The 12,744-nt window shown below is 41.7% G+C and overlaps 1 protein-coding gene across 3 annotated transcripts in view; it reads right to left on the bottom strand.

Moving 5' to 3' along the window:
- The window catches only part of unc5db (unc-5 netrin receptor Db), a 203,397-nt gene extending 192,830 nt beyond the window's left edge, over nt 1-10,567 (bottom strand). For all 3 annotated transcript variants that reach the window (XM_080765408.1, XM_080765410.1, XM_080765409.1), the window contains exon 1: nt 10,275-10,567. In XM_080765408.1, coding sequence (XP_080621534.1) covers nt 10,275-10,356 — 82 coding nt within the window. In that variant the 5' untranslated portion in view covers nt 10,357-10,567. The remainder of the gene's footprint in view (nt 1-10,274) is intronic.
- Between the last annotated feature and the right edge of the window lie 2,177 nt (nt 10,568-12,744).

The raw sequence follows: 12,744 nt of genomic DNA, 5'->3' as shown, positions 1-12,744 counted from the left end.
CACGAACCTGAGTTGAACTGCATTATCTGAAACCTAGAAGAACAGCCTAAGTAAAAACCTTACTCACCTGTTGGAATCCCTTTCAGTTACCGCACCTACTTGTGATGATTTAAGTTGAATTAAAATGACCTGTTGAAGTCCAGCGACGAAGATCCACCGAAGAAATTAACTTTCAGTTGGCCCATGCTTACCTTTGACTGCAATTCCCCCTTAAAAAGTTGAAAAGTGACGAACTGCAATTTCTGTTAATTAATTTGCCTGGCTTGGCACCTTGTGAGTCTGGTATATCGGTAGACAGATCCAAAATGGAAACACAAAAAAATGTGTGTGTGCGTGTGTGTGTGTGTACCGATATACAGAAAGAAGATAGGATGTCCGCTCATTCCTGATGAAGATACTACTGGTAGCATTAACACAATCAGCACCGGGATTTCTTTCAAAATAGCAGCTCAGAAATGGCAGATTTTTACTCTGAAATTTTTGCACACACACTCCCTGAATGCCAACGACGAACCTCTGCCCCAAAAAGTCCAGAACGGCCTGTTATAGCGCCACAACCTGACCTGGCCTGGTGGAGACCTGTGCCCCGAGGGGCACTTTTTCTAGTGTGACTAATGGTCAATCCCATGGTAAGAAACATTGCAGCACAAAAGCTACAGCATCTTGTGACACTACATCCACTGTCATAGATAGCAATTAGCAACAAAAGTACCTTTCCTGAACCACAATACAAATTTATATAATAATCAAAATGTTGTGTAATATGCACCTTAGCTAATATGCCAATCCATTACTGTAGCCTATTGAGCCCTTTTCATTGACTTTTCAGGGGTGCGCTTAGCGTTTTCTCTGCTGTGTTCCGTTCAGCTGTCCCCTGGGTTCCCAACCCACAGGTCGGGGTACTCTAATATAATACTAGTCTACTATTAAAACCATTTGCTTTGACTTTCCCCTGGCGCTCGTTGCTCTCTGCGGTCAAACCCGTGGTCAGAAACACCACAGCTCAGTGAGTAACATGCGCCCAACAGCCAGCGAGACCATACGTTCCTCCAGGCAGGACAGGACACAGTGAGCCGAGACTGGCACTCAGCAGTCCATTCATCACAATGTGTCCTTCAGCGCAGTTCTGTCCCACTAGGCCCCCACTGCCATGGCATGAATCAACAGAGGACATGTTGGAACAGTTGACCCAAGGCCACAAAAGTGGGTAAAGAAACAGCAGAGGACCAGGAGGGCTGTGATATAGAAGAAATGCATTAGCAAGGAGGAGCAGGGATTAGAAGGGGGAGTTATTATGATGAGCACTGGTTTCAGTGGTTTGTCATTGGAACAAACCCCCAAAGTTGCGTCCTCTCCCAAAGGTTGCCATCCTTGTTCTGTTATCTAATTCAATTAGATAACAGAACAAGGATGGCAACCTTTGGGAGAGGACGCAAAATGCTTTGATCTGAGCTCTTTGTCATTTTTTCCCCCTGATTTTCAACATTTTACACTGGGTTAATGTAACATTTCCAAGGAATGGCTAACATAATGCATGGAAAATCACATCAACCTGAACTAGACCTGCTGTCAATCTACTGGATGCATTGTAACTTTTCAGGAATATAAAGCCTGCAGTCTCTATTAGCTTGGATTGAAGAAATTGGCACGATCTCCTGGCACAAATAATGAATATCTCTACATAGAAAAAACACACAAAAAGTACCCAGAGACTATAGACCCCACAGGGTTAATTACAGACAGATTAAAAGGACAAAAATGTGTGTGTAATTTCAGTTTCATTGGGTGGGCTAGGAGAGGTTTACTGAGGAACTCCACTCAATCAAAAGGCCATTTGCCTGAGATCGTCAGACACTGATTCCAGCCATGGACCATACATCACAGGGACGTGTTTTCCGATAACAATATTGAATTCACTCTAACTTGATGAAAGATGAGGCTTCGCCTTTCATCTGACACACCTGTGACTATATAAAGGGCTTGCTGCTCTGATACAATCAAATAAGCCGGGGAATGTTTATGCACTGCCGTCTACATTGGTGTTTCTAATTACACTGTGTGTGTATTGGTGTTTCTAATTACACTGTGTGTGTGTGTGTGTGTGTGTGTGTGTGTGTGTGTGTGTGTGTGTGTGTGTGTGTGTGTGTGTGCATGCGTGCGTGCCCAGTAGATCTTACAGCTACTTGGAGGTTTGCTAAATAGGTTGCTATCATAAAGCAAGCTTGTAAAAAGCTCATCTGCTGCACACCATCTGTAAACATTGATATGGAAGGGGAAAAAAGAACACAGAGCCAGCACAACTTGACACCTCTAAATTTAAAGTATATTACCAGACCAGACTTCAATCTACCCCAGTGAAAAATCAAGGGGAACACAAATGAAAACAAGTAGACACCGCTTTTTAATGAGAAAACAAACACGTTTAATAAGCACGAGTGTGATGAATTGGGCTAAAATGGGGTGACACACACATGCATGTTGTTGATTAGACTTGATTTAAGAATGCATAATATCGAGGCTGCATATTGTTTAGCCAAGAAAAACAAATCTTTCATATCAAAGAACTTGTTTACCAGGAGTTATTAAAGTGTATGAATTGGACAGATACGAACAAGCAACTAATTGCCTTGAATCACAGGGGGGAAAAACAGGTGCTCTGCTTGATCTTATTTCTCTACCTTGTACTTTTCCATTATTGATGATGCCGGTAAAGGGAGTCTGGGAGTGCCTTTGGCCAGCTGCTTGAAAAGCGGCTGGATAACATGTTCACCTACCTCTACTAGAGACCGTAGTCGACAATTCTTCCTCATTGGCTGCCTCTAAGCCAATGGGAGACTTACCCATAAAACCCATACTCTGAACACTGCAATTTGAAGCCGTGAGCTGAGGCAGAGGCACACAAACTGTTCATAAACAAGAGCTTGCTGCAGCTGGCAATTAGGACTGAGTCATTCTTGTTTACTTCTGTTTTCTGGGCAGTTTAATTCTGACCCGCACACCTCCCTTTTTATTGACCGTCTGTAATGTTGGTGATAAAGACATTTAAAGTATAATGGAACACATATGCCAAGTCCCTATGGATAAGAGAATCCACTTAACATGGCCAAAATACAATTAAATGTAATGGGGGATGTTTTAGCATTTAGCATTTTTTATCTGCACAAAGACAGTCTGCCGACGAAACATTATTTTCCCCGTGCAAATTGCAGAAAGCGCTGGTTTGCAGTGTTGCCAGGTCCGCTTATTATAAGCGACTTTGGGCTAGTTGTCCATAGCTTAATATTCATAGTTGCCCGTTTGACGTTTATAGTTTGGACTTATTTCTGAAGTGTAGTTGATTATTTGAGCTTGCTTTCATGATTCTTTAAAAGAAATAGCTGATGTAATAGGGCTCAAGTAGTGAAACTGGTTGCTTCTTTTGGATTTGTTTTCATAGACCTAGTCGCTTGTTTCACTCACAGAATCTGGCAACACGGAGCTTCACACTAAAACAAAGATAGCATTATTTTCGCTAGTCTTGCTTTGGAGTTTGATTTGGAGACTGGAGTTGATTGATTGGTATATTAATTGAGAGTTTATATTGAGAATATGGTATCTAGTTCACACTACACCAGTAGTCAGCCCTGAAACATGACGAGCAGACTACGGGCTCCATCTTGTGCCACTCAACTAGCCGATCTACATCAAGACATTGTGAGCTTGTAGATCGGCTATTTTAACTAATTTAAAAGGCTTTTTAAAATAGTGAAAAATGGCAAATTATTTTAGGGATAAGGGTGGATAAGGGTGGCGCAAGATATAGCCCTACAAGTCCACTCTACAGTAGAGTAATTTACCCTCGGCTCTCATCACTACAACATGGATAGGGTCGCTTCCAACATCCGCAACCGACCGGACACGTTGATAATGCCGCTTTGAGCGCCACCTTTTTTTCTGCACTGGTTTCTGCTTTAAGTGGGGGGATATCGGTCATTCATCACACAAGTCACACTTATTGTGACTTATTTGTGAATTACTTTGTATTGCTTCTTAGATCCTCATTGTCTGAGACAGTTTAACGTGGAAAAACCTCTAATAGTGCATTTCCATCGATCTGCATATATGGAGCCGACCAGCAACTCTACATCTGATCTCCATATATGGAGCTGGCCTGTTCCGACATGCCATATGTTGATCATCCCCACCCGCTCCATATATGGCCAGTACAGAATTCATTCCATATGTTGATCCGACTTCATGCCAAAGCGCCAGCGCTCGCCCAGCTGTCTGCCGTCTGCCGTCACCCAGGCGGATGCGTGTATATGTGTTGTGTTGTGTTGTTTTGTATTCTGATGAGTGCTTGGCACAAAATGAATTTTCGCATTCCATTCTATCTATTAGGGCTGTCACGATTCGCCTAATCCACGATTCAATTAAACTTTCAATGTTAATGTCACGATTCAATACGATTTTCGATACGATTCAATGAATATTTTTTAAAACCCCCTATTTTCAGCACAGAGCGCTGTATGATGAGGCTCATCCTAGAGTTGCAGCGCAATATGGGAAGAAGGAAATTGCGTACACACATGTAGTAACGGATGGGTTATTATTATTAATTAGGGGCGATAGTGTTTGTAGTAAAGAAATGCATTGCCAGCATGAGTGTGGAAGGGAGGCGAGGTGGTGTTGAGGCTCGGCATTCGGCACGACATGAGGAGATAGCGGCGGAACGACGCGGAGGGTAAGTCTGTGACGTCACTGCCGTGTGAGTGTAGTGTGTAGGACAGCGTTGCAGTAGTGAGTAGGGCGGTCACGGGCGGCATGACGTAGCTGTTTACTTTGAGTCCCTTTTTGGGCACTTGGGCACAACATTAGCTATGTATATATAGATAGATAATACGTGTACATATAGTAAACTATGAGAATAATGTTTCTGGTAAAATCCATCCATCTTCAATACTAGGATAAAATACTAGGAGACATATGCATATGGAGGAAGGACAACATGAGAATGGAAGCACAGCAGAAAGGCATTACACCATTATATAAAGGCAGAATTCACAGTACCTTTATTTGTGGCCTATTGTGGCTGCTTTCTATAGCCTGTACTTTGAATGATGCTGTAGAATAGAGACATTGAGTCTGAGACCACAGATGAATCTACTATATGGCCTGAGATAGATGAAGGAGATCTGCAGCTTCTTACATGATTTAGCACATTGACTGAAGGTCCTGATTTCTGTCCCTTCAGATTAAGTGGATGAAAGCTACAGCATCCATTTAAGGATAGATTAGCCCATTGTAAAGCCAGCAGAGGGTGATGAGGAATTCATAAAACACACACGACACACATCCTACTTCGTAGCATTTCCTGTGTCAGTTTTCAGAAACTGACAAAGGTTGGGAGGTTGGGCAGGAAATGAAATGGAATTCACTAGAATATGGGGGAATACTTCAAAGTGACTTCTTCTTCTGTATATTATTAATAGTGTTCTTTTGAATCTCACAAGCTGGACAACTGGATAACAGATACGGATGTAATGCAAGTTAGAAACAGCCACACTGAGGGAAAGAAGGAGAAACCAATGAATTGCACACCCTGATGACAGACTTCGGTAAGCACCTTATACAGCACCTTGATGAATTCACTCATTGAAATGTGTAGGTAATAATCTTGACATAGCCAAAGACATAACTCATAAAATATACCTGCAAAGTCCCTAAATGACAGCAATCGCAAGCAGGAAGCCGGCCCGATATGAAAGGGGACTTTGCTTTTATTACCATCATCATTACTGTATATCATTTCTGAATGTACAGCCATTTGGTTTCATTTAAATGTAAATCTGGGCACTGAACTCCGCACGCCGACACCCTCGCCAGCCCGAGAATGATGATTCATTCTCAGATGGTGGAAGGGGGGGGGGGGGATTAGAGGCCCCTTACTTTCTCTGAGGGAAATAAAATAACAGATTTGACCTTCGTCTGTTTTCATAAAAGCCCTGTACACAGCAAAATGGAAACCTTGAGTTTTCTTTTTTGTGTCTGTGACTATGAAAACAGAAGTGGTCACAGTTTTGTGCACCTTTTGTGCAATGCCAAAGTCCCCCCACCCACGTAGCTCCCGTTAAAATAAAACATTAAGAATGGACAACTGCAATCAGTAGTGCCAAGCCAAAGGTGAAGCAATGCCTGGAGACATTTTGATGAGTCTATTTGTATAACAAGGTCACGTCGACAGAAAACAGAGGAACACCACATAACCCACCATATGGTTATGGTTGGATGCTTTAACTACAGACTACACAACCGTGTATCTGTGAGGCTACATGATTGCATTGGCTGCAAATGTTTAGCAAATGCGCCCACTGCAAGCACAATCATTTCATACAAATATTGCATGGAAAACAAGATGAGCAGGGGGAAAAAATACAGGATTTCACTCTTAAAAATAGGCCTATTCAGATGTAACCAATGTTGAGGTCTCGCCTTTTTTTGCATGCTTGACAACATGGCCTAATAGTAATGCTGATACAAATAGTTTTTGAAGTGATATGCATGTTTTGCTCTTTTCAGCTCCTTAAATTAAAACTCAGTAAATAGGTGGTTGTGGTTGTTTTTTTAGAATACCGGTATGGCAATTTGGTTATAGCAAAAGAATAGTGTGCAATACTACCAGGTCTCCAGAGTGTGACTATATTTAGTTGCATTTTGCGACTATTTACATAAAGTTTGAAACAAAAATATGTACTAGTCACACTCATATGCTTTACAAACACACACCTTTATTAATTATCATCTTATATCATTATTGTTGAAAACCGTGAGGGAATGAATTGGTGCGTGTTTGTGTATGAGATGGAAAGACTGTATAGGTCTACTGTACAGTACACTGAGCGGTGTCCCGTTGGGTTGGGTCACTGCTATCACTCGGTCACAGAGGGCCCAATACAGAAGCATCTGCCTTCACCAGATTTTCCAAAAGTTATAGAACTCACTCAATACTTGTCAGTTGTCAAAAACATCATACTAAATGTCTCTTTCTCTCCCTCTCTCTGTCACTCTCACACAGTACACACATCGAGATGACAGCTGTTGCCGGTACTAGATTTAGAACGATACAAATTATCGTCCCAGTATACTACTGACACAAAATGGACTAATGACGTCTTCCTCTTTCTCAGACATACTTAAACATGACCAGCTCTTGTCAGTAGATTTTATACATTCAGAACAGCCTACATATTTCTTTCACAAAATATCAACACAAAACAGACTGACGACGTAGCAGTTTATTCTGGATGGTGCCAGTGCCAGATGAGATAAATTGACTTATAATAGAAGAATATTAACAAGCATTTGGAGCACAAGATATATTTTGCTGCACAACACATTGGCAGAGAAAATGATATACAAGGGGTTTTGTTTGTATCGTATAATTGACCCGCTAAACCAGAGGTTCTCAAACTATGGTTCAGGACCCCAAGTGGGGTCGTGAAGGTGGGGTTGCACATTGACAACTGAAAAAATAAATATTTATCCTTCCCATTAAGTCTGATTCATTTGTTTTTGAAAAGCATAGCCTGTGAGTGTGAATGCATTCTCTTTGCTGTTTAAGCTGCCATTTACTAATGTGTACTGTACAGTAGGAATAGTTTTATGTAGCTTTTAAACTATGTTGACAAAACACAAAATCAACAGGTATCGCAGCACTGTAAATGTATTTTCTAATGAATAATCCAATTCAAGGCTATACCAATGTATGCTTCATTTTTAAATATGCTTTATCAAGTGTGAAATCAAATAATTCCCCCCAGAAAATTCGTCCTGGTATAAAAAACTAAAATTCGAGAACCCCTGTGCTAAATAAATTCTGATGAGGACCACAACTGCATTTAATGTAATATGTAATAATTGGCCTGCCCTGTACAATGTAATCTAGGATGCTGCTGTATTGTCTTGTGCAAATTCCATTGTCAAAACAGACAATGGAATTTGTATCCATCTATGCATCTACTGTATTTCTGTATGCATTTATTAAATCCATACAGAAATACAGTAGACGCATAGCATACAGGTGTTTAGCACATTTCATGAAAACGTAGTATATATTGTGCTCCTTCACTTGTTCTTTCTGCTTTGTATTTGGGGAGCTTTTCAATCTACAATTTTGAATTTCCATTCAGCTTGTTAAAATGTACATACATTTATTTAAAAAAGGAATGCACGCACACACGCACATGCACACGCGCACACACACACACACACACACACTTGGTTAGTAAAAGTAAAACTGCCTTATTCGAATCGCGACAGCAAGTTGAAGCTGGCACAGTAAGTCACATGCTGAGCGTCTACCACAAAATAACCTTTTAATGTTTCCCCCTGGCTCTGCTTACTCACAACCCTTCAGTTCATGACCCCTCGCATGATACTCCCCCTAGTAAACAGACCCGCACACATCACCATTGATCCTTAAAAGCTTGATTTCTGTCGAATGGCATGCACCATGAGGTCCCACTGCAAGGCTACAGCATTTGTGCACTTAGGTTCATACAGTCAACCTTGCTGGGAAATGTCCGTGTGACACATGTCATGGTCCCTTGAGAATGATGTGCAACACATAACTGGCAGCAAGGAACGGTTTATATATTTATATATATTATAGCCTACACAATACGAGTAGCCTATATATAACCTATATGAGTGCTCAGTAATATTGGTGAGAGTAACTATAACCGAAAAAAGGAAAGGAAAGAAAGAAAGAATGTAAAGCTGAAGCTGTAAGCCACTGTAGATAAACCTAAATAATGGTGAAAAATGTTACATCAGGTGCTGGTAGTGTTTGAGAATAAAAAACACCATACCATTAAGAAAGTGAGTTTTCCTGTGACATATGGCTCTATTTGATATACTGCTTTGATATAACTACTTTGTATTCAAAATGGTCACATAAGCTATTAATTAAATTGTTCTACATGTAGGCTATATTTTCCAAGATTTTGTGATTGTGATGCAATATTTATTTGTCTAATTAACTCAAATCAGAAGAAATTACTATATAAAATAGTAGGCATATAAAAATGCTATGACATTATATGCATGTATATTATGCAATGGAGCAGTGATGGTGGAATGTGATGTGTCCTCAATGTGTCACAGCATTCACCTTCAACATGTTGGACCACAACAATGGGTTAAGGTGGATGCCTTTTCAAAATGCACAGTACAGTAACAGAGTACACAAATTATTTGGAATACTTAGATTCTAAGTATTCCAAATCATTTGTGTACTCTGTTACTGCTACGCTGCTTCTAAGTCTTAGAAGCAGCGTAGCCCACTTAAAATGGACATATCCTTGATGTCCCATAGTTTTAGGCTAAACTATACTGTTATATACAGAATACAACAAAGACCCCTGCTCCCTCCTATATTTTGTGTGTGTATGTGGTTCATATCCATGATTCTACTGACTAAATATACATTCAAACAGGTAGGCTATACTGAATACTTAAACACTGTCAACTCCCATCACCCCTTCCCCTTCCCTAAAGAACGAGTGAATGGGGTAGTGTGTTTGTTATATTTGAGCTTGTCCCCAGAATGACTGCGCGTGGCCGATGAGCGCCTTAAACGAACAAATGCCCTTTTATTGACACTGTGGACGCTTTATCTATATCGTACCGACATTTGAGACACATGACTTGAGGATGCATTTTAAATGTGGTTAAAGAAATACATTCTAGAGCTACAGCAACTCCTTGGAAATATATGTGTGATTATGCCTGTTGCACATGTAGAGCCGTGCCCAGTGTACCCATATTAAACTACTGAATGAGACGCCAGGAGGAATGTATTGAGTTTATTCAATACTTCAGGAATAGAATGAAATGAGAGTGAGACTGGTGTGTTTGAACTCATGAAACCAAACGAAGTGTGCGAAAGATTGTCATCTCCCGGCTTTGCCGTGATTAATGAAACCCGAGAGCGTCGCGCATTTGAATGGAGAACTCGATTCTGTATACGGCACAAGTCCCAAGAAAGGGTGCATGGGGCAAATACCAAGAGCCTGGAGGACGCAGCTGAGCTGACTAACAAATGTTTTCAAAAAAGGTTTGCTTCTCAAGCCCCACCACAATGACCACATGTGTGAATCAATGAAGCAATCATGGATAAACGAGACACAGGTGATGCGTAACACCAAGCGTGGCGCATTCGAATCGTAGCCTGTTTGACACCGATTAAAAAATAAATAAAATAAAATAAACAGCAATATGAACGTGAATCTTACCTTTCGATACCGTGGATGTTGTGCAGTAAAGAAGGAACACGAAGCCCAGACAGAGGTAGCGTCCTTTTGCCAGCGCACCCATTCCGAGGCTGCACTTTGCCACGGATCCGCTAAACTAAAGGGATGATCGTCCCGGTTTCTGCCGCCGGCTCTGTACTGTGACGAGCCCGCGTTGTCCTTCGCCTCTCCCGAGCGGTGTGAACACCATGCACAAGTTCCTTCCTTAGCACACGGGCAGTCTGTGGGGCTGCTAGAATTGAACGTCGTGCTGGGCGAAAGAGAAAAAGCATCTTCTCATCACTTTTACGGTGCGTTTATGCGCGAGGGGCGGCGTGCGCTCTGACTTTTCTCCCTCAGAAGCATCATGCGGAGCTGCTGTCCGGTGAGAACCAATGGCATCCTAAGGAATCAATGCGGGGAGGAGACCATGGTACTGTTGGCTACACGTAGGGCCAACTCAATTAAAAGCCGCTGTGTGCCTACATTTATCAGTGAATCTGGGATGTTTGTGGCCTATGTTGTTAAGGCTGACTTTTCACTTTTGACAATTCCCTTTATGCTAATGGGGGCACAGGCGCTGCATGGGCGCCTTCATAGATGGCTGGGGTCTTATGGGGACAATCTTTCTTTCTACAACAAACCTGACACCTGCAGTTTAACCTATCACATGATCCATGACCACAGTGAAATAATTACAAGAATAATCAGCCATATTGCCTGTAAGCCTAAGGAATAGGCTACTGTATAACTTGTCCTACTTCTTTCAAATAATTGGATGTGTATTTTAATTTTACATATTTCGTTGTAAACTATAAAAGGCAGTAGAGATAATAGCCTATAGAAAATATGTTTGGCTATTATAATTTGAGAGAACATACACCATCATTTAGTATATTCCTTCCTTATAATGTACCAACTCCACCCACCACCCCTCCCAACCACTTTTCCTCGAGGTGGAAAGGCTTAGTCTGATGATGATAGGTTACCCAAACACTAACCCAATTCAGTCTGTACAAAAAGTTGAAATACAATTAGCTATTGAGTAATATTAATATTGAATTATATACATTCATTGATCAGAAATGGCATTAGTTGAAGTTACCTTGCAAAATGTAAAACAGAATTAGTGGAATGCACCTTTCTAAGCATAAATAAACGAAAGCATTTGAGTCTTTTGAGAGCAATGAACCTTTAGAAGTATGATGGTAATGAGGTAAAACAGGATTTTGCTAGGCAGTCTCAAGCCTAGCGTATAGGCCTATATAAAGTGGTTGCTTGTTCAGAATATGTTTTATTTACTGAAAGACTGGGAGTGGGACTACCAGTGACAACCAGCAACAGACTGGGTGACGACCACAAAGAGTGTGGTGACATCTGTCTGGAGAGACAGAGGACGGCAGGAGAGACGGCGACCTGGGTTGGAGAGGGTTGGCAGCCCAAACCACTTGTGAGTAGGGACCCAAAAAGCTACAGTCTGCGGTAAAACCTGCAAGGAGGGTTTAAAATCAGCCTCGAGTTCCACCGAGGCTGAGATGTGTGTTGTTCAGCAGCAACAACGACACTACGCACAGAAGGATTCTGCACTTATGGTCAGATGAAGGAGGAGCCAGGCCCGGATCCGACCCGCAGCGCCTAGAGCCTCCTAGTGTTGCCAACATCTCATCAGCCATCTTCCCCACTGACTGTAGCATGCCACTTGGACACAGGATGGGATCTGATCAGCCTTGGCCAGGTCGCCTGGAGGAGGGTGTCTGTTGCGAGACCCGAAACATCCAATGATTTCACATACAGTAGCAACACTGATGATGTCTGTGCATCAGTAGATGTTTTATTTACTTGTTGCTTGGGTGTAACAATTGGTTGAATGTTAATGGTAAATGGTAAAAGCCAAAGGTGCATTTATATTGTGCTTTTATCCAAAGCGCTTTACATAGATTGTGCATTACATTCACCCATTCATACACTAAGGGCACAGGAAACCATCAACCTGCACATCGGGAGAAATTAGGGCTTCAGAGTCTTGCACAAGGACCAGGCGCGGAAAGTTCTTATAGCGGCAGTGGGTGTCCAGTGCACAGTGCGCTCAGTGCGCTATTTCCGCTGACAAGGACACTTAGACACCAACTCTGGGGGTGCCCGGGGGATCAAACTGGGAACCTTTTCCCGGGCCACTCCCCTGATCCACTGTCGCCCCTAGAGCAGGGGCGACAATTTCGGTTATTCTGAGCAAAGAGTTTTCCAAGCTTGGGTAAAGTTAGTTTAAATTAAGAGTGTACACTGGCTTTAATTCAATTCAGGGGCAACACTGTTGTATGCAGAGCTAATTGTAGAGATTATACTTATCTATGGAGCATGAGATGTGATAGGACTTTTTATTTTATTTTTTATTGTTTGTCTTTTATTGTTTTTTTTAAGGGACAGACAGTAGGCTGACAGGAAACGGGAGAGAGATGGGGGAAGACATGCAGTA

The sequence above is a fragment of the Protomyctophum bolini genome (assembly GCF_963924005.1).
Source record: "Protomyctophum bolini genome assembly, chromosome: 6".
NCBI classification, from domain to species: domain Eukaryota; kingdom Metazoa; phylum Chordata; class Actinopteri; order Myctophiformes; family Myctophidae; genus Protomyctophum; species Protomyctophum bolini.
This window is presented reverse-complemented; position numbering and strand designations above follow the sequence as displayed.